This window comes from Sciurus carolinensis, chromosome 6 (assembly GCF_902686445.1).
Source record: "Sciurus carolinensis chromosome 6, mSciCar1.2, whole genome shotgun sequence".
Taxonomy (NCBI): Eukaryota; Metazoa; Chordata; class Mammalia; order Rodentia; family Sciuridae; genus Sciurus; species Sciurus carolinensis.
The window spans coordinates 4,128,580-4,153,685 of record NC_062218.1 but is presented as its reverse complement, the minus strand read 5'-3'; the positions used below and the strand labels follow the sequence as shown (position 1 = coordinate 4,153,685).

General features: G+C 46.9%; 1 protein-coding gene across 1 annotated transcript in view; it reads right to left on the bottom strand.

The window, feature by feature from the left end:
- Window positions 1-25,106, bottom strand: part of Adamts16 (ADAM metallopeptidase with thrombospondin type 1 motif 16) — a 136,095-nt gene that overhangs the window by 39,430 nt on the left and 71,559 nt on the right. The window contains exons 15-18 of the mRNA XM_047555847.1: window positions 24,331-24,454; window positions 23,739-23,983; window positions 21,861-21,999; window positions 7,619-7,745 (exon numbers count right to left, since the gene is read on the bottom strand). Coding sequence (XP_047411803.1) covers window positions 7,619-7,745; window positions 21,861-21,999; window positions 23,739-23,983; window positions 24,331-24,454 — 635 coding nt within the window. The remainder of the gene's footprint in view (window positions 1-7,618; window positions 7,746-21,860; window positions 22,000-23,738; window positions 23,984-24,330; window positions 24,455-25,106) is intronic.

The window sequence follows — 25,106 nt, the reverse complement described above, 5'->3', positions numbered from 1 at the left end:
GACTCCATGGTTCACCTGATCATATAGTCATGTTTCCTGAGAGGCAAGTCCTCAGAACAGCTTGGGTTTTAATGCAGACAAAGAGTTCCCCCACCAGATCCCCTAGAAATGTGGTTCCTCCAAGTCCTGACACGTGCTGGGTCCAGGACAACCTTGCTCTGGGTTCTTCCTTCAGTCACTGTGGAAGCCCCTGAGGAGGGGTGCCTGGCCAGCAACACGCTTCCTCTACCAGTGGGGGCAGGGTTATTTCTTCCTTGGAGACACAAGACACACACACGTGTGCTCAGACTTGGCCTCCAGGCTAGAAAGAAGTGTACTTAAGTAAACACAAAGTCCAAGGAATCCTTGTCAAATGCAGGAATGTTCAGAGGTGAAATGATTAGGTCATAAAAGGTACAACCTGATCTGTGGGTGAATATACCACATGGATTAACTGGGCAATAACTATAGGCAGGTGGGATGTGGTTGGGGAGGTAGGTCACTGAAGGTGACTTGGGGGTGTATAGTTTGTCACTGGTCTTCAAAGTTTCTCTCTCTGCCTCCTGGTTCTCATGTCCTGAGCTGCTTTCTTTCTCCATTCCCTTCTGCCATGATCTTCTGCCTCACCTTGGGCCTAGAACTATGAGTCACCCATCTATGGACTGAACCTCTGAAACTGTGAGCCAAAATAAACTTGTCTTCTTCTTCACTGTTCTCGTCTTTTGGTAGTTTCATCACAGTGACAAAAAGCTGACTAAAACAGACCTTTTTTCCTTGATTAGAGAATTAAGCACCAACCAGTATCTGAAATACATCTGCAAGTGTTTGGGTGGGATGCAACTGTGACCACAGAGGTCACAGTTACCTGCCAGCCAGCACCTGGGCAGACACATTTTTATTACTCTGTCACTGAAACAAGATACTCTCTAATCTATTGCTTTTCAACTGGGCCCAGCAGTTGGCCATGTGGTCTGGTCACGGCCCTGCCCAAGCTTTCTCTTTTCTACTCAAAGAAACAAGTTCTCCTCTCCTGTTACTCAAAGCAGGTGACTATGCTGATTTCATGGAAAAAACAAAATGATTAGCAAAATACCTCTCAACGCTTGGTCACCACCTGCCTGGTTTCCCCTGCTCCCTCCTCAACCCTGTGCCCTGTGCACCCAGTGTGACTCCATCAGCTGCTCACAGCTTCTCCAACAATGCACACCCACACATGCCTCCCTCACCAGCTCTTGCAATATGGTACTTATTTCTAAGAGTCTTACAATAATCTTGCAGGAGTATCCTTAACACAACATTTTAAAATAAAGAGAAATATAAAAAGTGAACCAGGAAGAAAAAAAAAAGAAGTTGAAACTGATGACAAAGTTAACTTCAAACAAAATCGATTTTGAGGTGGAAAGAATATTAGAGCTGAGGATGGTCATCACTTAATAATAAAGGAGATGAAACCGCAGCCCCGCCTCACAAATAAAGTGGAAATATGAAATCAATTAAAAGGAAAATTAACAGGAGGGACTGAAAAAGAACAAATCCTAGGAGGGACTGAAAAAGAACAAATCCTGTGAGATTAAAAACAAGTCACTCAGAAATAGATAAGCAGACAAAAATCAGAACATAATGCATTTGTATAATTACCTAAGGAGTTGGATCTAATTGTCATATAAATAATCTTATTCCAGTACAAAACACACATTTCTCATTCCCATGGGAAATATTTATAAGAACGCCCATTCCTAAGACATAAAGGAAGTCTCAAAAATGCAAAATGAGATGATTTTTAACTCTTTCTCTGATCTCAATGTAAGAGCCCTTGGGATTAAAACAACAACTTACCCTGAAACCTCTATAAATTTGAAGTACAGAACTACAATTCTACATATTTCATGGATCAGAGGATAAAGTAATGTTGTCTAAAGGTATCCAAAAATGTGTGTCGCCTTCTTCCCACAAGGGTGCTAATTCTGAGGGAAGCTCCCAGTCTCCAAGGGATACTTAAGGACGCTTTATGAGTACCCTCTCACTGATTGTGTGATAGAGCTGCAGGCTTGTAGTGTGGACCAGACAATCATCTATGTATCTGTCTATCTATCTATCACCTGTCATCTATTATATCAACCATCTATTTATTTATCATCTGCCCATTATCTAATTTTCTATTATCTCAATCATCTGTTCTATTTTTATAGTTTAGATGTGAGGTGTCTCCCGAAATTGCATGTGTGAGACAATGCAGCAAGTTTAGAGGTGAAATGACTGGGTTGTGAGACCCTAGACCCAATCCACACAAGAATCCCCCGATAGGGATGAACTGGGTGGTACCTGCAAGCAGATGAGGTGTGGCTGGAGGAGGTGGGTCCCTGGGGGTATGCCTTTGGGGTTGATGTTTCATCTTTGTGAACAAGAGCTCTTTGTGCTTTCTGATGTCAGGTCCAGAGCTGCTTTCCTCTGCTACGCCCCTGTGCCCTGATATTCTGCCTCCCTGTGGGCCCGGAGCAATTGAGTTGGCTATCTGTAGACTGCGACCTCTGAGACCGTGAGCTCCAGAGAAACTTTTCCTCCTCTAAAATTGTTCTTGTCAGGTCTTTTAGTTGTTGCAATGAAAAAGTTACTAAAACATCTATATTGTATTCTATCTACTTATCTTTCATCTATTATCCATTTACCTGTCTACATCCATCTATTCTCTTTTCTATTTATCATCTATTCTATCTGCCATCTTTTTATGTACCATTCAGAGCCCTAAGATCTATTTACCTATCATTCATCTAGTCTATCATCTATTCTACCATCTATCTATCTATTATCAGCAATCTATTCACTTATCTCTATCAGCTTATTTTAAATTCTTATTCTGAAATACTGGAAGCATATGCCATGGTTTCAATTCCTAGGGTAGGGTTATATTGATTATAGGGAGATTAAGTGAATTTGAGAGTCAAACACACTAGGGTCTTGAGGCTAGAATAATGATAACATGAAAAATTAAAATATTTAACCTAAGTAGCCAGCTAAGTTTCCTGCAAAAATAAGTATTCTTAAATTTTCAAGGCATAGTTAAATGATCCCAACTGATGGCTTCCTTTGCATTCCTGTGAGCTAAACTCTTCCTGTGTAGATGCTACCTAAGTGCTCAGATTTCCTTCATTGCCTTGGTATCCAGTAAGCTACTGGGTGGTTAGCATTTGCAGGACTCATATTTAAAAGAGACAGAAGAGAAGGCAAAATAAATGAAAGCAAAGAAAGGAAAAGAAGGAGTGAGCTATGTTTTTAAAACACCAGCAATCCATGAAGTTGAAGTCAGCCTGAACAACTTAGCTGTCTAAAAGAAAAAAAAATTATATATATATATAATTTTTTAATATATATATATATAAAATTTTATATATATATATATATATAAAATTTTATATATATATATATATATATATATATATATATATATATAAAATAAAAAGGGCTGGGAATGTAGCTCATGGTAAAGCACCGCTGGGGTTCAATCACTGGTACTCCACCCCCCAAAAAAAGAAAAGAGAAAATCACCCCCCCCTTCCTGTGACTGGAAGCATTGCTCTAAGAGAACATTAGTGATAAGATTACCTGGCCAGATCTACCTTTAATTTCTGCAGTGTGTGACCAAGAGGACACAGTTCCTGAACTATGTATCTCCGCTGAAGAAGGAAAATCTGCGATGGGTTTGTGAGAAGTCACGACAGCACAGGCAAAAGTAATACGATCAAACAAGTATCAAGTGGAGACGTGGCCCGTCTGCGTGATGCCTGAGGCCCAGACGCCACTCCGGTCCACACTGTTACTGGGCGCCCCCCAGGGACTCCGGAGGAGCAGGAGCAGCCCCGCCCCGTCTGGAAAGCATTTCCTCTTGCAGTCAATCCATCGTCCAGGAAGGTTTGCTATCAGTGTCTGTGCTTAAAACACTAGAGACTTAAGATAAGTGACACAAGAGCCACTCCATTTAGATAAGCTGACAACATAGAGGAAGCAACTAGTTGCGTGATTTATAATTCCTGTTTCAAGGGCAAGGGATAAAAATGCCCGACTCACACTGAAATGGAGGCGGTGGCGAGCGGCCAGGGCAGGACTGCAGGCCACTTGTCTGCTGTCAGGTCCAGAAGGAAGGAGGAGGGGCCTGTGCTGGCTTCCGCCATCCCAGAAGAGCGGCGGGACTGCCCACGCCCAGCATGCTCCAGCTGACCCGACGGACAGACACCTCTCTCTCACAGAGGGATCCGGCGCTGCCACCCCCACCCCGCAGACACTGAGGCCTCAGGGGCCTTCCTTCTGGCTGGAGACCCTGCAGCTGCAGGTGATCCAACCCAGGGACCTAGACCCTGTGCAGGCCGGTCTCTGGACGTCGACGGGAGGCAGAACCAGCAGCGCTCTGCTCCTGTCACTGAGGTTGCATGGGAGAAGCTGTGGGTTAGGAGCTCGAAAGTCCCGTTCCCACTCTCTGGGGAGCCCTCCTCCAAGTGGAACGTGAAACCCTAAATCTCACCCCACCGCATAATCGGTCAGCGCAACACCTGCGGGGACGATGGGTCACCCACGGCTGGGCAGGGTCGCAGCAGCCTCAAGGAGGAAAGAAGAGGGACACACACTTTCACTCTCCCAGAAACAGACTCGGGCTTTCTGCCCATTTAACCAGGAGCCAAAAAATGTCAGTGTCCTGGGAAGATAGAAATGTGCTCTACCTTTCAACAAAAGAGCATTTTGAAATCAAGATCTATTTCCCAACTCAATTGCTAAAAATACAGTGATAAAATAATATTCCATAGGATTATGTACTACAGGATCACGTTTATGTGCTTCATCCCGATTAGTTTACTTTATAGACTAAATAAATAGCTGATACGGATTTGTTTTGCTTTTTATATCAAAAATAAAAATAGCCAAGATTTAGAGTTTATCATCTCTAGGAACTTTCATGAGGATTATCTCCAGAGGTACTCAGCTTACCCTAGGAGACAGGTACCATTGTGACATGGGTCATATCAAAGTGAGGGACAGCAGATGGGCCCCACTGACCCTCTGGCCCACTAATGTCATCCCCAGGGGTTGAGCCTTCCAATGGAAGCTCTCCATCAGGAGGCCTGTGAAATAGACAGCTGTGGAGCCCCCTTGTTTGCAGGCCTCTGTGACTTTCGGGGGGTGAGGCTGGAATGGGGCAGAGGCCACCTCTTACTCCTCCAGGATCCCCCAGCCAGGAGCTAGGAGCTGCAGTGAGGCACATGCAGAGCCTCTGAAACCTTTCTCCTTCAAAGGATGATACAAATGGTTCTTAAATGCAAGACACAGACATCAAAGAGATCAGGAGGTCTCTGATTTCCCCTGGTGCATTTGGGGTCACCTCTGCCTCATGTTTTCCATCAGTCCAACTTCCCCTAGACTGATCCTTTTGTCAATTCATTGTGACTTTTCTTTCAGCATACAATGCTTTTGGCAGAATTTACTTCTTAAATTGGATTGGAATGAGTTAAGCATGGAATATAGGACACAGAGGAATACGGAAATGTCTTTGGCTTGGATCCTTCTATAAGAGAAAGAGGCAGAGGGGAAAACCAGCACTCATCATTACAAATGGATGACATATGAGGAAAAACGGCCCTGTGTGGATTCACATATGCACCTATGCATAGATACACGCCACGTGGCGGTGTGGTCCAAGCCGTCAGGTAGACCACAGCAGCCCCGAGATCACAATGGACTCAACATTTGCCACATGTGATGGTGGTGGCTGGAGCACGGGTGTCCTCCCTGCTGCCCAGGGAGGGGTGAAGCTGGTGAGCGAATGACAAGGAGCCTGTCCTTCCCAGACTAACTCCAGGCTCCTCCGAGCCCTCCTCCTAACTCAGCCCTGAACTCAGTCCAGTGACATGTCCCTAGATGACCCCAGTCCCCACTGCATTCCTGCCTGGGGAAGCTCAAGGCTGCCAGAGGAAACCACTGCTTGTTCCAGCCAACACCTGAAGAGGGCCGCCTTCCTCTGTGGGAGGCACGACTGACTTCTGAGCAGCCTGGCTCAGGTGGGCTGCACACAGACCTGCCCTGCCTTCCTGGATCGTGATTCCTTCCCTTCCAGGACTCCACTCCTGGATCTGCTCCCCGCCGCCATGCTCCCTCCCGCTCCCTCCCGCTCCCTTTAAGCACCAGTGGCCTCTGCACAAGTCAAAGCCCAGCTCCATTCACGCTGGACTTGCCCTGCTGCAGTAGTCATCACCTGTTAGGATCTGCTCGGGTCCAGCCTGCCTCGTCTTTGACCCCTATTTCCTTCAGTGCCAACCTGTTCTATTCTGTCGCATCTCAGCTGAACAAGAACAAGTTCTTGTTCTTCACTCTCCTGAAGTGCCTGCATTGGAACGCCCCGTCAGGTCCAGAACCAGGGCTCTTGCTGCAGTCTTTCTGTCCTCAGTCCCACCTGCAGGACAGTCCAGCCAGAGGAACATGCAGCTGACTCTCCAGGTCCTGCAGGGGTGCACAGTGCTGGCTTGAAATCACTGACATTGTGGAGCCTTAGACTCAAGTGTGTGTGATCTTGGAAAGACTTCCCACGGAGGTGTCAGAGGCCTTGGTAGTTAATGAGTTTCAAGGACTAAAATTCTTATGTCAGTTCTGAGGGACATCTCTCTTAATAGTGTGGGACATGGCTGTCAAGGAACCAGGACTGAGGCAGATCCAGTGGTTAGATAAGGTGGCAGGTCCCCAGCTGCTGTGCTGGGAGGACAGGACCTTCCTGGGGAGTCTTTATCTTGACTGGGGCAATTCCCAGCTCCTTAAATGCTGATAAGTGACCTCCATGTCCTCACTAAGCCAGAGCCCAGCATCATAAGTAGCTCTGAGAAGGACAGAGAGAAAGCATCTGTCATTTTCCCTGGAGGCACATCCAGCACACTAGGGACCCATTCTCCAGCCACTGTGGCTCTTCACAGTTAATAAGTATTAGATTGACTTCAGTGAGTGTTTGAGTGACTTGGGCTCTCCGAGGGGTCTTGCTGAAGCTACTATGTCTCCTAAAAACACGTCATCTTGAGCAGTTTCCACCACGGTCTCTGACAACGTCCCTGTGCAAACATGAAGATATCGAGAACCAGAAAAACCGAGGTCTTGCTCAGGCAGAGCAGGGCCATGCTGCCTCTCGGGGACTTTCCCAGCCTCATGTCTCAGAGAAGCTGGGGGTCCACCTGGAGCTACTCAGGGGTGGCAGCCCCACCGGCAGAAGCTCTGGTGCTGTCCCTCTCTGGTGCACCTTTGCAGAGCATGGCAGCAATCTGGACCCGTTGCAAGCTGGGCAGGCCTGGGGACGGGCTCTGCTCTTCCAGCGTGTTTCATTAACCATACTGAATGGGGCCAGAGGCTAAGAGAGAACGTGTTACCATCACCGAAAATAAGACCAGAGGCACGCTATCGTAAGAACGTCCGTCCACGGACAGAACTCCCAAACCCCTTCTCAACAAAAACTGCTTTTCTAGACCCCTTGTTCAGACGGCTCTTGCTCTGCTCTCCTCTTGGTGGCTATGAATTACATGGGGATGGTCAGAACTTCTTGTAGTCCAGACCCAGAACCTCCAGTGACCCCCTGGACTGTGAACTATGTACCTGTTGTGACAGACATGGTTCTTCTTACCTGGGAGGACAGGCAGTGACTTTGCAGGACACCAGCCCCGTGACTGGTCGGGTCTTGGGATTGCAGAAAGATGTGTTTACTTGAAACCTCAGGTCTCTGTAGCAGCCTTCCTTTGTGGACATCTGCCCTGTGGAAAGGAAGAGATGGACATTGCAGACTCACAATCATTCTCTGCAGTGAAAGGCAGAGGAAAGAGCTGGCATGATCTTTCTAAAAATCTTAACCACACTTGTATGCCTGTGTGTTAAGGTCCAACAGGCCAACTACCAACTTCCATTTTGCTGACCTGTACTAATGATTTTTAACTGGTGAATTTCAATAATTATAGGACATACAGAGTTTCTCCCACATTTTAATATCTTTATAATTACCATGTGCCTTACAATTAATACCATAATGCATTTGATGGAATAGAGCAGCTTTTTTTCTCATAGCTAGGAACACTAGCATTTTTTCAAAAGAAATATCAATATTAAATATAACAGTCTCAGGTTTCCATTTGGGAGATGACAAAAGGAGACAACTTGCAATAAATCAGCAAGAAAAACGTACAATAAAATGATCAGCTCTTTATCACCAGAGGAGCCAAGTGTTGCCTGGGTCACAATTTAGATGTTTGACTTTAAAGCTTTGTGGCTGTTCCTTAATTTGTTCAGTATTTCAATTAATTCAGTTGTCTCAAAGGAAGTATTACGTGAGGCACAGGAACAGTCACCGTCCTGGAGTCAGAGCAGAAAGGTGGTTCCAGGGGCTGGCAGGAGGGAGAGGTGGGGTTATTGTTTAATGAGCGCAGAGTATTTGGAAAGAGGAACAAGATCTGGAGGTGGACCTTGGTCATGGCGTTCGCAGCAGGCATGTGCTGAACGCCACTGAACCAGACGTCTGAAGAGGTTAAGATGGTAATTTTACGTTGTGTATATTTTTCCATGATATCAAAAGAGATTGTAAATATTGAGGGATAATAATTAAAAGTTCATTCAATAGGGAGAAGACATGACTTTGATAAATACACTGTGGAAGTCTAAGAAAAAGTATTTATTCTCCTGAAGAGCATTTCTATGACAGAACAAGATCTAGGTTGCTTACAGTGTATCTAATAACTAAAGATGAGAAGGTCTAGTTGGCATTTGCTGCACATAAACCTCCAGTCCGTGAGGCAACACAGAAGTAATAAGGACAAGGAATTCGGGCACAAGGGCAAGTTCAAGGCCCCCACGTTTGCTCCAGTGGATGGGTTCAGGAAAGTCAGGGAAGGGTTTGGCAACCAGCCAGATCCCACGGGCAGGGGTGATCCAGGTGGAGAGCAGGCTACTTGGCCCAGTGCTGCGGTGGGGACAGAGCGGGGGTGCCTGCAGACACATCAACGGAACAGTGCAGTCAGGAGCTGGACCTCATAGCCACAGGCTGGACAAGGCAGGTGAGAGCGGAAGTGGGGTTTCCAGGCCCAAGTGCTCCCAGGACTCCATGCAGGTGCAGCTGGGCTCACCAGAGGTAGTGGCACAGGAAGCAGAGCTGTGCGGACAGCCCAATGGGCTTCTCGCTTGAATGCCTGCAAAAGGAAGTGAAGTCCCCAAAATTCACCATTCTCAGTGAGACTGTTGGCAGGCCACATGACCTGTGTCATCACTCATGGGCAGACAGGCATTGGGGCACTTTGCAAAGTCCATCCAGTCTGGAGGGAAAGGCTGGGCTTGTCCCAGATGGGTTCAATTTTGAAAAGGAAATTTCCTTGCAAACTCCCCTCCCCTGGCACACGGGTGAATGCATACACCACTTTCCTACAGCTGCCAAATTAAAAGCCTTTTTCTTGGTTTGAATCCTACTTAACCCTTCCCTTGCAGCCATGTGACACTGTGACCCTGTCCTGTGGCCTTCCTGTCCTGTGGTCCTCTGACTCCCTGGGCCTGCCCAGGTGCTGTCCCCTGAACCTGGAAGGCAGCCTCCACTGCCATGCCTCTGGCCAACCGGGCACACTGCTTTCCCCTCGGAATGAGACCCCAGCACTGCCCTCTCCCAGTTCCTTCTTGGGGGCTGGGGTTCTCTGACCTGATCGTGCATCAGAATCCCAGGGAACCCTGTTAGTGAAACCCAGGAGGCCAGGGGTCGCCCAGGGTTTCTGATGCCCAGGTTTGCGCGGGCTGAGGTTATAACAAAAGCCCAGGTGCTGTGGAGATGCAAGACCATACGGCACACCTTGAGAACCTCTGCTCTAGGCAAAATCAGAAGCTGCGACTTTTATGTCTCAGTTTACCCAGATGTCACATAGTACACACAATTCCTAACACCCTGGGACTCTCTGGAGGGCAGGAGGATACATGCATGCTGAAGAGATGACTGGGGGCTGGGTCACCATAGCCTCAAGGCGACTGGCCACCAGAAAGTCCAAGGCACCACTGGGAGGTGGGAACTCTCAACCCTGAGCGCTGGCCTGCCCTCTGCAACCTCAGGAGGGAGACGCCTGGAGGCTGAGCTCATCTCCAGGGGCCAGTGAAGGACTCGGCGGTGCCTGCGTGTGTAAACCTCCTCCTGACTAATGTACTTCTAAACGAAGGGTTCAGAGTTTCCCAGTGGGTGAACGCATCCATGCTCCAGGAGGGAGGTGCCTCCCAGTTCCACAAGACAGAAGCTCATGTCCCTTCTGTACCTTGAGCCTAACATGCCATTCGCTTTTACCCTTCATGATAACCTGTGACAATAAATGAACACTTCCTGAGCACTGCAAGCCACTCTGCAAATGATCCAACCTGCAAATTCCCAAAGGGGAGGACTGCAAGACCCCAACAGAGTGGCCAAGTTGGGCAGAAGCATGGGGACCTGGCGCTGTGGTCCAGATGTTTGCACAAAACTCATGCTGAAATCACATCCCTGTCTAGAGGGTGGACACTTCATCCGGCCATGTACTTGGAGGTGGGGCCTTCAGGAGGTAAGGGAGATTACATGAGGCCATCAGGGTGTGGCCTGAGCCCAGAGAGAACTGAACTGGTTGGAGGACACCCAGCTGTTTCCAGGAGGCGGAGGACTGCTGCCGTTTGGTGTCAGGAGTGTTGCGAGTTAAGACAGTTGACATCAGCTGCACTTGAGTTTGTGTTCATGGTCCCGGCAGACCGCCAACGGTAACGGGGTCTCTGCCCCGAAAGGAGGCAGCCCAGTTTGGGTCATGCGTCCCAGGCAACTCCTGCAAGCTTTGCCTAACGTACACTTGTCATCCCACACAACACATTTCAGGAGGGCAGAGAGCATGTGTTATTCATTTCTGTAATTTCAGTAGCTGGCATGGATTAATTTGTTCTCTCATTCATAAGTACTTTGTGAGCCATTGGCCAAGATATTTTTTACGTTCAGTAACTTCTAAGCTCATACAAGTTAATGGGGGCTAACTAATACTTTGCCAAAAAAATCATCAAAGTAGGGAGTAATCTTTCTTTTATACATTGCTTAGGAGGAACTGGGACACATTTTCTATGACTCACCTATGCATCAATAACAAGATTGAATTTGGACCATGTTTTATGAACTCACTTTTCTACTAGCTCACTGGGAATGAGAAACTATTAAATTGAAAAAGAAACAAATGTCTACTTAAAACTATTCTAAAGAGAGTCTTATGGACTCTCTGAAGGTCATAATCATAATGACTCCATGTGAGGGAGCAGCAGGCTGCACAACTGTCTGCTTTTCTACCATTGTAGGAGGTCTCCCTAATGAGCACAGAAGGAAAGTTAACCTTTTCCTCTACTAACATTTCAAGCCAAACTTCATTTTTAAAATTCTTTAGCCAAATTCTTATGGCATTTTAGGAGGTGTGATTCTACAAGTAACAGCTTCAGTTTGGTTTCCTGCTTTGAAATTAAAAATATATGAAATTCAAACCTGTGTTCTGCTCTCAAAAAGGATCACTGGGGATTCCAACCAAGCAAGAAATAGCCCCTTAACTAAGCAAATCAGAGAGATGCTTCACTCTGAAACAGAAGCAGAAGCTGACTGACTGATACACGTGGTTTTCTTTCTTACTGGAGACATTCGTTTGACTTTACCTTTGAACAGCTTTAGTATCAATTCAAACTCCTATCCCCAAGGCTCAAAACTTTCACCTGTCAGTTGAATAAGGAGGAAATCCAGATGTAGTAATCCGTGTAATAACCAAGTAAGAATGCATGTAGGTATAACACACGCACACGCACACACGCACGCGCGCGCACACACACACACACACACACACAGTTCTCAAAGAAAAATGTTGGATTTGTCCCACCGGTTGCCAAGTTCTCTCTCTGTTATCTTTTAGCCGTGACTCTGAACCTTTTGTTTTCCTTAATGGGACACTACTAGCACTTCAGGCAACACCCTCCCCTGCTGTGCAGCACCAACGCACCTGCTGGGAGATTGCTAGCATCCCTGGTCTACCCATGAGTGCCCGTAGCACAGCACCCAATCAGAGCGACAGCTAACATCTTCCACAGTTCTCCAAATGCCCCTGAGGAGGGACAGCACGATCTTCCTTTGAGAATATTTGACTGTGAGCAGATAAGGATAAAAGCATATGGTAAGGAAAAAAAGGTCTGGAATGCTCTGTGTGCCCTTGACAGCTACAGCTGTCAATGGAAATAGAGCAAAAAAGAGGATGGTTAGCAGGTTCAAAATGGAATTTTCTCATGAAAATAGCAATGAAAATGTTATAAAACAGAATCTGTGGGATGTGGATAAAGCAAAATTCAGAGGACAATTCATGGTCTTAAATGCATGCATGGATAAATAAGAATGGAAATAAGTGAACCCAGTATCTAACTAAGATGTTAGGAAAAAAGGGATGGTCAAGGAAGCTGAAAGAGGGAACTGATAGAGAAACAGAAGTCAGTGCCCTGGAAACACTTAGATGTCAGCTGTCAATCTGAGAAGATGAACACCACGGCCCCAGCCTGGGCACTCCTTCCTGTCACGCTGTTCCCTGCATCCCAGGGCAGAAACTGGTGTGTGTTTTCTGAATCCCGACATTCAGTGGGACCCACCAATGGGGGGCGCTAGCACAAGACTGGACAGGAGGGTCAGAGGTTGAACCAGCACATCCCTAGCCACAGTGGACGTAACACGGGCTTTGGGAGATGTAGGCGTATGCAGTAGTCCGCAGGCATCTGCCTGGGAATCGCCTGCTCCTGTAATTGCTGGGATCTCCTACGGCTTCTCTGACCTTTAAAAACCATTGACTCTGGGAGCTACAGCTGTCTGCCTGTGACCTTTACTCCTTCATCTATTTAGCAAGCAACCAATCCCCTGTACTAAATACTTCCTGCCTGAACAGGTCCTGCTACAATGGTCTCTGTATTCCTGGCTGAACTGTCACTGACATACTGACTTGAAAAAGAAAAGAAGTAACAAATGCAAACTTATAAGATAAGAAATGAGGATAAAAGTACATATGCAGAAGAAATAAAAGTAATCTAGTGAGGGACTCACTTTGAATATATAAAAATAAAATATTTCATCCAATAAAAAGATGGTTTTCTTAATTTAAAAAAACTAACTGCAGAATTGATAAACATTATTATGAAGTTACCATTTATAATATTAAAATGTATTAAAGATCTACGTCCTGAAAAAGTAAGATTCACATGCTTCAGTTATCAATCATACCAACTGCTAAGAAACAGACAATATCAAAGTTACTTAAGTCGCTCCGGAGCATAACAATCAAGAAAGATTTCCAACATTGAAAGAAATAAATTTAGTAAATCTTAAAACAGGAACAAAAACTGCCACCTCACAATATTTAAGGGGATAAGTGTGAAAAATGTTAAATAAGAGAGGACAGGATTGAGTAGCACGTGGAGAAAACCTAAGTCCTCAGTGATTCATGGCAAGAATGAATGTAAGGAGGTTCCAATACTAAGGAAATCTGTTAATGAGGGTCACGATTCAGTGAATAAAGGAATAAACAAGAGCTTTGCCACAAAAGTAATAAATTCAGCCTCTATTTTTGATAAGAATGTTAATGAACCATATAACAGAAGAATATTTACTCACATTAATATACTAGTAAATTTGTGTGTGTGTGTGCCAATGTGTACATATTTATGTGTACATATATAGATATAGGTAACATGTTTATTTAAGCCTAGAAAGTGGCACTATTGAAAGCAACAGGAATATTTTCTGTAAGGTCATGGATAAGAAAATAATTCTGCTTACTACCAGTAATAAAATTTAAATGATTTTGAGAACACTGTTTTACACAATTAGACAGGAGTACAAGTGACATGGAAATCCCAAGGGAAAATTCCTGTGGTGCACTATCTAGACAGCTGAGGAGAACAGACATTAAGATGCTCTGTTAAGTGAGTGTCGGGAGTTGGGGGGGTGGGCAGCTAGAGACAGAGCAAGACGGATTGCTAGAAATTCTTGGGTTACTTGAAAAAAGTCATGCCTGAATTTACAAAGACCAGAGAGGTCTGTGAGGTGAGGGTCTGACGCCCAGGACTGAGATGGTTAGCGTTGGCAACCATGGGGATTTCTAGAGTGGAGGGTCCATTAGACTGCAGAGGACCGAGGCAGGGATGGACAAGGAGAGCTCACGGGTAGTGAGGCTGAGGAGAGACGTGAGGACGCACCTCTGCGGGAAGCAGAGAAGGAGGGGCCCTGTTTCATCACGTGTGCATCGGTGGAGGTGAAGGTCTTAGAGAGGAAGGGAGGACTCGGTTTCCAAAAGGCACTGTCAACTGCAGAGAGCAGCGGGAGACAGTGCCCCTGGATTTGGAGCCTGGAGCAGTCCTGACTGGCAGGTTGAGGTTCTCTCAGGACGAGCAGGTGGCCCCTGGGTGGAGGTAGCAGCAGGAAGGGCAGAAGATGCTCGTGGTAGGTTTCATATTGAAAGACAAAAAATAAAAGGAAGCGGTGGGAGGAGGGAAGAAGAGTTTGTTTTAAGACTGAGGAGCACATTCCTGGAAGAAGAAACAGGGGAGCCTGCCGGCCACAGAGAAAGGCACACCTGCTGAGAGGAAATCTAGGCGGGGGAGGGAGAGAGCGCCTGCAGAACTGGTCTGCAAGGGAAGCGCTGCCTGGCGGCCAGGCCCAGGGAAGGACCAGGGAGAGGCCAGTCCCTGGACAGGCTGGCGGGAGCAAGCCCCTGGGTCTCTGGCACAGCTTCCCTGCACGGGCCTCTGTGAGCAGCCTCCGCAGGGTCTCTGTGCAACATGAACCCACGGCCACGCCACTCCACTGCAGGTCTGGCTGCCAGCTTGCTTCCGAGGGTCGTCAAAGTGTGACTTGTAATACGCTAAGATCAGTAGAGTTTGGGATTCTGTTAACAGAAACTGCTTTCCTCATCCTCCAAGATGGTCAGGATTAAAATCATACGGGGGAGGGTGGTTAATGCGCCCCAGGCACCAGTCCTGGGAGTCTCGCAGGGAAGCCCTGCTCTTTCCTTCTCCCCACTCTGACTAAGCCCTCTTCACTCACCTTCCAAGACCTGATTCGTCCCCTGGTCCCCTGTCTCAGCCGGGGAGGTGAGCCTCTGATTGCCATTTGTAGTTAATCTCTGTGCTCAGCAAAATTGTTGTTCTTTGAGATTTTTCCCCTAGAACAATAGTGTTCCATGGTGATTTCTGAATAACAGGGATTTCAGGAATTTCTGGTGGTTGTCTGGAGGACGACGGGGCAGGGCCTGAGCATTAGATAGCACATGTTTTGAGAGAGGTCCACAGCAAAAGACAATGGCAAGTGTGCCTACCCCAGGGTTTGCCCAGCTCTGGTGCACAACAGGAACACCAGGCAGCGGTGCTAAGCAGACTTGGGGCCCCATGCCGGGGCTGTGGGGTAGCACATGTGTAGGAAGGGTCTTCCCCCAAGGGAAAGCTTTTAGACTTTCAATAACCACCCCTGGGAAGCACTCCCCCAACAGTGAAGTCAACCTTTGTAATTTCTAAGAAAATTCTGAGAACATTGTTACAGTCTGCTCAGTGTGAATAATGCTTAAGTACATTTACTCAAGAGTGAACCAGTATTAAAAACTCACTGGCGCGGGGGGATCTCTTTGCAAATAAAGGGTACAAAATAGGTGATTCCCTGGCAAAGGCTGATCTCCAGGGACAGTTCTGAAGGGCGCTAGGCATGTGGAATACACACAAGGGCCTACCATGGCGTCAGCTCCAGGATCCAGGCAGTGGGGAGCATTTGCCGTCTCCACTTTTACTTATTTTTGACATTTATAATGCAAAATGATCCCAACACATCCCAGCTGGGCCTCCATGGAAGCGGACTTCCTGTATGGCTGGCCCTGTGCAGGCCCAGCTCAGGACGTCTGGGGCACCCAGGGAGAGAGCAGGAGCCTCATTTACCCTGCAGGACCTGGAGTCCACTCTGGCCTCTCTCCTTCCCTCCTGTTCACCAGCCCCCAGGCGCATAACTTGGGGAGGCCCCAAGGAGCAGAGGAAGGAAGGACTGGCCAGGGGCCAAGGAGGAGTTGACACTTGGTTTCCTTAAATCCAGATTATGCTGTTAACTCACACGATCACAGGACAAGTCCAGAACCTCTTAAAACACACGTCTCCGTGCCTGGCACGCACTGAAGAAACAGAAACGAACCTGTTTAAATTCCTCCTTCGGCAGAAGGCCGAGGGGAAGTCAGCTCCAGATCCCACACCCTGGCCTGTGCCCGATGTTCACTCCTGAGTTCTGGAACCGCATCAGAGCACAGGTGGGGTTACGCTTCAAGAGACTGCTTTTCATGGTGAGTCCAGGGCCACAGGGGATCACGGGAGATCCGTTGTGGTTCGGGGGCCTCAGTCTGGGCTCACGGCCTGCCCAAGAGCATGTGGTTCTTCCGTAGTCCCTGTCTTTCTCCCTAGATTTTTCTCTGACTCCTGTCAGACCAGGATTTCCCTCCAGGCCTCTGGTGTTCCTCCAGCCTTTCCACTGCCCATCAGAACCCTGTGTTTCCCTGCATGACGGCATCTGATAAACTCATCCACAGGAAAAACGGCAAGAACTAAAAATTAAGCAGAAAAATCCTCACTTGCCTTCTTGCAAGATGTCTTTTTGTCAAGGGGTTTTCCTGGGGTTCTTAATCAGAGGCTTTTGCTCTGATATGCATGTGACTGGCATCCTCGAGATCCTGGGCTCCATGTCCACCTAGACCTGAAGTATTAGGGCCTTGGATGTGACATCAGGGCTCCCGCCCCTCAGGCATCCCCTGCCTCTCCTTCCTGGCACTGGTTTCCTGGTTTCCTGGCTTGGGGACAGCTGACTGGGACTTCATGGCCTCTATGCTGGTATAAGCCAATCTCTTAGTAAAACACATATAAAAACATACATGGCACATGTACATGTGGATGTACATGTGGTTATGTCTCTCCTTCTGGTTCAGTTTCTTTGGAGAACCCTGACTAATATACCATGTAAACAATAATAGACAGAAAATTAAGTTAAATATTTCTGTTTTCAAATGTCTATTCTGAGAAGATCAAATTGTAGGTGGACAGTCATAAACCAGATGGCATTTGGCTTCTCTGATGGCCTGTGTTACCCCAGGTTGTGGGTGATTGTGCTGTCAGATGAGTCCCATGTGGTGGAATGGGGTCTCCTTAGTCATCTGGATGAACACTTAGGGAAACGGGGGTTTTATTTCTCTGCCTAATGTCACATCCGTGAAGCAATTTCTCATCATTGCTTATAGCCACTTAACTTTGTCAGAAAGAAAAATTGCATAGTCCATGGAAAAGCCAGACTTCTGCTGGACTGTTTTCCAAGATGACCCATAGTAACAGATAAGAGGAGAAGGCTATAAAATTCAAAGTACAAAGTCAGAAATTCAGAGAGAACACTCCATTAACTAAGGAAAGAGGAACCCTAGTCATAGGAGGTGGTGAGTTTAATGAGCAGTGTGCTCAGCAGCTACTTTTATCTTTCTACAGAAACCAGTTTTGGCCCACTCCTTGGAAATCACTTAAAATCTCCATATTTTGCCAAAGCATTTGAAAGAGGACTATTCATTCTTAAAGACTATGATTTTATCAAATAATCTCTAATTTTCAATAATTCTAACTACAGAATGAATTCCAGCTGTTGCCAAAAGCCTTATCCTTCTTTTCTGAAGTAAAGCAAGAGAGTCAAACCACTCGCGTAAGTAAAGCCACACAGGGAATGAAGACTTCCGCAAACAGAGTGCGGGCCTTGTGGGGAGCGGCCGCCACCTCTGGACGCATGACTGGAGTGTCGCGCAGGAGCCTCCAAGAGGAAAGACAGCTCTGAGAAACCACAGGGTGGCCCTGGAGCTGTCCAGATTCTCAACGGTCCCCTGTACTTAAGTGACAGTTTCTCCTGGCAAGGTCCTAAGCACAGGACCCAACATGCATCAGAGCACAGAGGACGGTGACTAGGGTCACCTGTAGATGCTTGTGACTTTGTCCCACGTCTGATCAGAAGCAGATATTCTGCTTAACAAGGAACTGACCAAACACCTGACTTTCAGGCAGCGTCAACCTTTCACAAATGCAAAGGGATGTTGAATTAGTCAGTTTTCTCAGTATTAGGATGGAATACCCAAGGCAAAGTACTTTATAGAGAAAAGAGGTTTATTTAGCTCACCGTTTGGGAGGCTGGAAGTTCAGACAGCATGGTGTTTGAGGCCCCTGGGCTGCAGCACCATATGGTGCCGGCATACGTGGACCTTTGGGCCTCTCTCCCTCTTCCCACAAAGGCACGAGGTTCAATCCTGGGAGCTCCACCCCAGTTACCCAGTCTGACCTAATCATTTACTAAAGGACCCTTTAAACACCATAGCTGGATTAAGTTTCTACCCTCTTAATGTCATCGACATAAGACCCCGTAACACTAAAAAGTCACTAGATACTTTCCATGTAAAGCAGCAATCGTGTTGATATTTCATGCTGATTAGAGGTAGAAGGAATCCAGCCAGGTCTCCAGCATTTCCCCAGACGGCCCTAAGAAGTTTAGGATCAGAGTCTTCTGTGTCAGCACTTGCTCCTGAACTTGGGAATGAAAGAACGAGCCTGTGACTGGCATTCACAAAGTAAGAGCGAGGTTGCCAATGACTTCATTCCTTTTCCAACCCCTAAACTGATTAAAGTCTAGAAATACTTGTAGATGATGAAGAGAGTGTTATGAGAAAAATATGAGAGGCTGGTTTACAAGTCAGTTCTGAGATGTGTCTGAGAAGCTTGAACTGTGAATTAAATGAATCTATTCACTTGAAAGAAAAGCCTCACCCAGAAATTGCATGATGTATATTATGAGTTTAAAATGTCACCATTGGCCAAACCATAGTAAGCATTTCAATTTGGCAGGGAGACACAGGCTGATGGTTGATTATCTGAAATACACTAGACCAACCAAATCACAGATAGCAATATATATATATAATATAGCATGTATTATAATATGTATTACACTTAGGTGATATATAATATATACTATAATATAATGTTATATATTACAGCATAAAATATAGTTACATAACATATACACATGTGTGCATACATGTGTATATGTATACAAGCATGTGTATATATGTATGTATACACATATATATATATACAAAAACATATGTATATCTACATACAGACTGGTATATACAAGCTTATATGTATAGAATATATATATATATATATATATATGTGTGTGTGTGTGTGTGTGTGTGTGTGTGTGTGTGTATTTCTGTACTGTGGCTTGAACCCAGGGGTGCTTTACCACTGAGCTACTCCTTAAGTACTTTTTAATTTTTCTTTTGAAGCAGGGTCTCACTAAATGCTTGCAATTCTCCTGCCTCAGTTCCTGAGTTGTGGGCGGCGTGTGCTCTCACACCCAGCTTAAAAATCTTTCTCCTGTAGGGAGGAGTCCATTGAAACAGAAGAGGAAAGGGAGACTTTGCAAATCATAGAGAACGATCCTCTTCCACAGAGGCCAGCCAGACTTCTTGCTGAAGCCAGAGGTGGGGTGGTGTGAACTGTATCTGGAATGTTCTTTGTAGATCATTTACAGATGGCCATTAGAACATTATATTTCATTTACTACATGTTCTTCACCAAATGAATATGATCAAGAAAAAGTTCTGACACACTGTCCTCACACAAATGTGAGTTTTATGATTCAATTGCTCTTTTGTTTTGTTTGTGGTATGGGGAGTTGAACCCAGGGTGCTCTACCATGGAGCTAGATTCCCACTCTTTTCCATTTTTTAGTTTTTCTTTTGAGGCAGGGTCTCACTAAGTTGTGGAGGCTGAATTCCAACTTGTGATCCTGTGTCAGCCTTCCAAGGAGCTGGGATAACAGGCAAGGGTGACTGAGCCTGACTTTGATCATTATTTTAATCAAACCCTGCTCACTAGATGACCCTAAATAGAGACAGATAAAATGAAGTGCATTCAGTACATCTCATGGGATGCTTCTGCTGGTCACCAGGCAGGTATGTTTAGGGACAATCACCTATGCTTGGGAAGCAGAGCCGCAATCCTTTTAAATGAGAATACGTCTCCCTCAGATTTGTTTGTTTGTTACTTGAGATAAAGACCCTTCAAGGAAACCCACAAAGAGCCATCCCAAACTGCCAAATCTCTGACTCACTCTGGAGGTGACTAGAGTAGACTCATTGTAAGCTGAATTCTCCCAGGGGCGAGCCTGTTCATTTGAGTGAACACACCACATAGGCCCTGCGTCTGGGCGTGACTGGATTGGGGCCCCCTCTGCCTGTGATGAGGGGTCTTTGCTCGGTGTCTGAGTTTCCTACAGGAACCCCTTGTGTTCTTGGCTCAGGGAGAGACGCTGCACTGAGGATTACCCCAGTGCTGTCCTTACCACTGCAAGTGGAAAGCCCTCCTTCACTTCACCTCCTGGTGTGCACATCCACTTTACGTTCACCAAGAGGAGAACCTGCTGTATTTGGTTTCAGTTACGAGACAAACAGAGGAGAGGAGGAAATGATGAGTAGAAATGTCTTCTCCTGTTGCATAGGAAGAAGCCCAGCCAGGGTCCAGCCAGCAGCCAGCTAGGGCCCAGTCAGGGCCTAGCCAGGGCCCAGCCAGCACCCAGCAGTGCTGCTTTGCACCTCCCTGTCCTTAGGTGGATGAATGGCAGAGGGGTTCCCTGCAGCCATTGCCTGTGCAGGTTCTCCCACGTGCTTCTCCCTGGCTGCAGAAGAGCTACCTGCTTGCTATCCTTCTGTAGAGAGAGGACTCATATTTCTGCATAGAATGCTCCTGATGTTGACCATGGGCTTTATGATTTCAATATTTTATGTTTGGTTTAAAATGGAAGAATTAATATACACCAAATGTTAGCTTTTTAGACTAGCATGGTTTCCTTTATCTCTGATTTTCCTTTATTTTCTTTACCTCGGGTATTTAGAGCAACTGTCGAGAATGTGTGAATACACTTTGATTTTTCTTCATTCATTTCTAGAGTTCATGCACATTCTCATTTGCACACAACTCTTTCATACTTAAATATGGCCTGGTCTAATTTCTTGATTACTGCAACTGGGAATGCACCAAGGTAAGATGCGTTTGTTCAGGTGGAAACCTGTTTGTTTTATAAATGTCTGATGGAGTCTATGTTTTCTTCTAAATTTGCTAATATTTACTCCCACCCTTTCTTAGGGCAAATTGGCGCTTGATAAAAAGTTTCAGTGGAATTGCTTTTATCAAGGAAAGTGTGGACTTAACATTTGTATGTTGTTAAGATAGAAAAGTCATCTATTGTCACATGGAGATCTTCTTGACCTGTTCTTTCGTATCATTCTCACTGAAACTTTTATCAAATTCATATGTTTCCTGGGTGGATTTGAGGGTAAGATTTGAAAGTAAATTTTCTTCCAGTAAGTTTTCTGAACCACATTAGTTAGTTTAAGAAAAACAAAAATAAACCTCTGCATCACTGTATTTTGCACGCATGATTCTGCTTCCCATCACAGACCCATCTAGTAATCACAGTAACTCACATTTGAGTAACTGATTAGCAACCTTACCCTTAAAAACATCTCCAATTGGACGAAAGCAGAAACCAATGCCCGATGGCTCCCTCTTGGCTCACACCAGGTAGGGGAGCGGCACACTGGCTGGGGCTCACCAGCCACAGGGCCACATTCCCTTCTCCATCTCTTGGAATGATTGATCGCCCACCAGGATAAGCCCTGGGCTACTTGTTGGGACCTGCTGAGCATTCACTCAGGGTGCCCCAGGGCCTGATGGCACCTGGGCACAAATGTCCCCACCTCCCAGAGTCATCAGAAGGAACCTACCCCCTCCGCAGGAGACAGAGCACTCAGACCGCACGATGGCCCACGTGTAGCTGGGCTGAACAATGGGCTTCTTCTCTGCCCCCGACCGAGGCACTGAGTATTCCCAGGTGATGCCCGGGTTCCTTCCCTGGAACAGGAGCTACAAAAGAAGAAAGGGGGAAATGAAATTAAAGTGAAATGAACAGCTACACACTGATTAGTTTGCTTTAAACCACTTAAAACATCAATAGACTCAGCAAGAATTTGTACAGAATGGTAAAATAGACAACACCCATCATTTGAAACGTACATGGATTCCTAAGAGGGATAAGACTCTCAACTAGATTCAAAACAACTAGAACAATGTCTAAACATGCTGCCTTTCTGCCTTATGTTTAATGATCACTCTGTACAGAGTTTCAAATGTCTGCAGGCCTGAACGAATACACCCAGGCATCTCCCTTGATGTGTCTCTGGGATTCCCTGAGGGTCCTCTGCATTGTGGTGGGTCAGAAAGCGACACTGAAAAAGCAGTCTCTCTTCCTCCGGAGTTGCAGACAACCAGGACACTGGAGCCCAGGCCCACGCCTGGACAGTCAGGCTGGAGTGCTCACTGCTCTGTAAGGCTCGGACTTCCGCCAGTCAGCAAGTGCCCGTAGGTCCAGGAGAGACATGTTTTATTAGCAAAGAAGCTCACTCAGGTCAGGGGGTGGTGCTTGGGGATGGAGCTGGGTTTGGGCCCTGCACTTCCTAGCTTGAAGCCCAATCACAGCTCTCTCAAAATGGATCAGATCCTTGCATCTCAGACAGTAGAGTTTTTTGGAAACCTCCTCTTTAACTTGTTGACACAAATTCCACATTTGCTGTCCTCGACACTTAATGTGGGTAGAGGCACTGTGCCCTGCCTCACGGACATAGAGATGCTTCCCTCCCTGAGGATGCAGCAGGGGTCGCAGCCGCTCCCTAAGATCCCCATTTGTCTTCCACCCTGAACCATCTGACCTTTTCTGGGATCATTAAAGCTAAACATCTTAGATGAAGGGAGAGAAAAAGCAAGGAAAGAATTCAGGATGAGGACATCCTGGGAAGAAGGATGTGGGCAGAAGGGAACAGTGAAGGTCAGGAGGGGGAGAGGCAGGTGGACCTATGGAGATGCAGCAGCACCTGGGGTCACTCCCAGACCACCTGGGGAATCTCCTGGGCTGATACAGAGGATGGCATGGGGCTGCCAGTCCTAGAGAGTAGGGAGGGCATCTGGTCAGCTGCCACCTCCATAGCAAGGTGTGGGTTCACAGGCAACTTCTGAACCAAGAACTCCTGAACTGTGCACAGAAACGTGGCAAGGGGAGGATGTGGTACACCCACAGTCTATGCCGCCCTGTTTGGGCCTCTGGAATAAATTCTGTTGCCACAAGAAGACTGATGGTGTATCAAGCGACTACACACTCACGAGTGGAAAATGCAAGGGCTTGGGTCAGGAGGAGAGCCACCTGCCCCTGGACCCGTGGGACTGCCCAGCTGTGAGGTCAATCTATGACCAAGTGGGTCATGCAGAGCACGGCAGCAGAATGCTGCTAACCCCCAAACGTGGGCACAGCAAGCCCCCCACTGTCAGAGTAGCCGCTTCTCACAGCCTTGAACTCAGAGGAGAAGTGGATATTTGTAAAAATCACCAGATAGGGACCCAAGATGGGGACACATGTAGGTGCGCAGATAAAATCGTACTGACACACAGAGGAGAGAAAGGGGACAGGAACAAGTTGACGACCCCTGCGGCTGGGCACGGGTCACTCTTAACTGCACATTCTTCCACACAGTCACAAGCAGGCCGCCAGCCCTGGCCTACGAACACAGCCGAGGACCACCAAGCCCCAGCCCCTAACCACCAGGCTGCTCTACCTCCACCACCAGCGTTTCGTTGGTTGGCCCCGCAGAGGTCAGGCTCTCAGGCTCCTCGTAGGACCGCCTATAGTCGAAGGCAGTGCCTGAAAACTGGTATCGTCCAGGCCAGTCCACGGTCCAGTGTCCATTCAGGTAGTAGCTCTGGAGGGCGTTGCGCACAGAAATGTAGGAGGTAGATATGTTCATTTCAGAGATGCGGATGCTCCGGGCTCCTGGGGGAACGGTGACCACGTGGTAATACTCTGCATGACAAAAGGGGACACAGCATCTCCCTAGTGTAGCTTCCCATGGACTTCAGAACCCACCCTTGAATACATGCAAGATCTGTTTGGCCACTGGTTGGAAATCGACTTGGAAATTGATACACGGTTTTTTTAAGGAGTGGAGAAGAGCTCTTGAGATTTTCACTCTCCTAGAACCATTTTAATTCAAATAGGCTGGAAAACACTTCTGGTCAACACCAGAGGCTCCAGAAGCAAGCTGGGCACTCTGAGCGCCTGCTGTTTTCACTCCGCCTCCCCCCTCCCACCAGGAGCTCCAGTTCCCATCCCCCTTGCTGGAGATCTGCAGGTGGCTCTAGGACACTCACGGTTGGTGTGGTGCTGCGTGGTGTAGACACCTCTGTGGGTCGTGCAGTCCGAGTTATTTCCCTTGCATACCCCGCAGGAGTCCTCGGCAGCATCAGATCCAAGGATGTTGTCACAGCCCACTCTCTGGAGGACCCATCAGGTCACGTGTTATTTGTGGAAGAAAAGACAACAGAAGTAACACCATCATCAATCTGCAAGAAACCTTTTCGCCAGTGCGGCTGAACATTTCACCAACACTGGGTAGTTAACAAATATTTATTGGATACCCAATATGTGCACAGCGAGACTATAATCCTGCTCCCAAGAAGGCTTAAGTGTGAAACAGTACCTGCTGCCTACTGTGCTGCTACCCAGCAGGAGGACCCTGAGCCCAGATGAGGCCTGTAGGTTGTCATGTTGGAGATGTGAGTGAATTTCAGACTCATAAGGAGCTTGGCACAATGACAAGCAGTGGTCCGCTTGAGGTCCACTGGAAGGCACCCCTGTGCTTCGGAGCTGCCTGGTGCCGTGGCAGAATGGGAGCTGCCTCTGGGAAGTTCTCCCCCTGATCCATTAGAGAGGGCGTGTGTGTGGTGGCTTAGAATTTCAGAATTTATTTCTGTGATGCATGTTTGTCTTATCCTACCAAGGAAAACAGAATCTACATGTTTTAAAAATCCACATAACCGTAGTTCACAATGGAGTGAAATCCACAGGGTTGGATTTCGGAACTCAGAGTGTGGACTTTGGAAAGGTGAAGGTGAAGGTAAGTTGCGTATGGGAGGCCCAGAGGGCC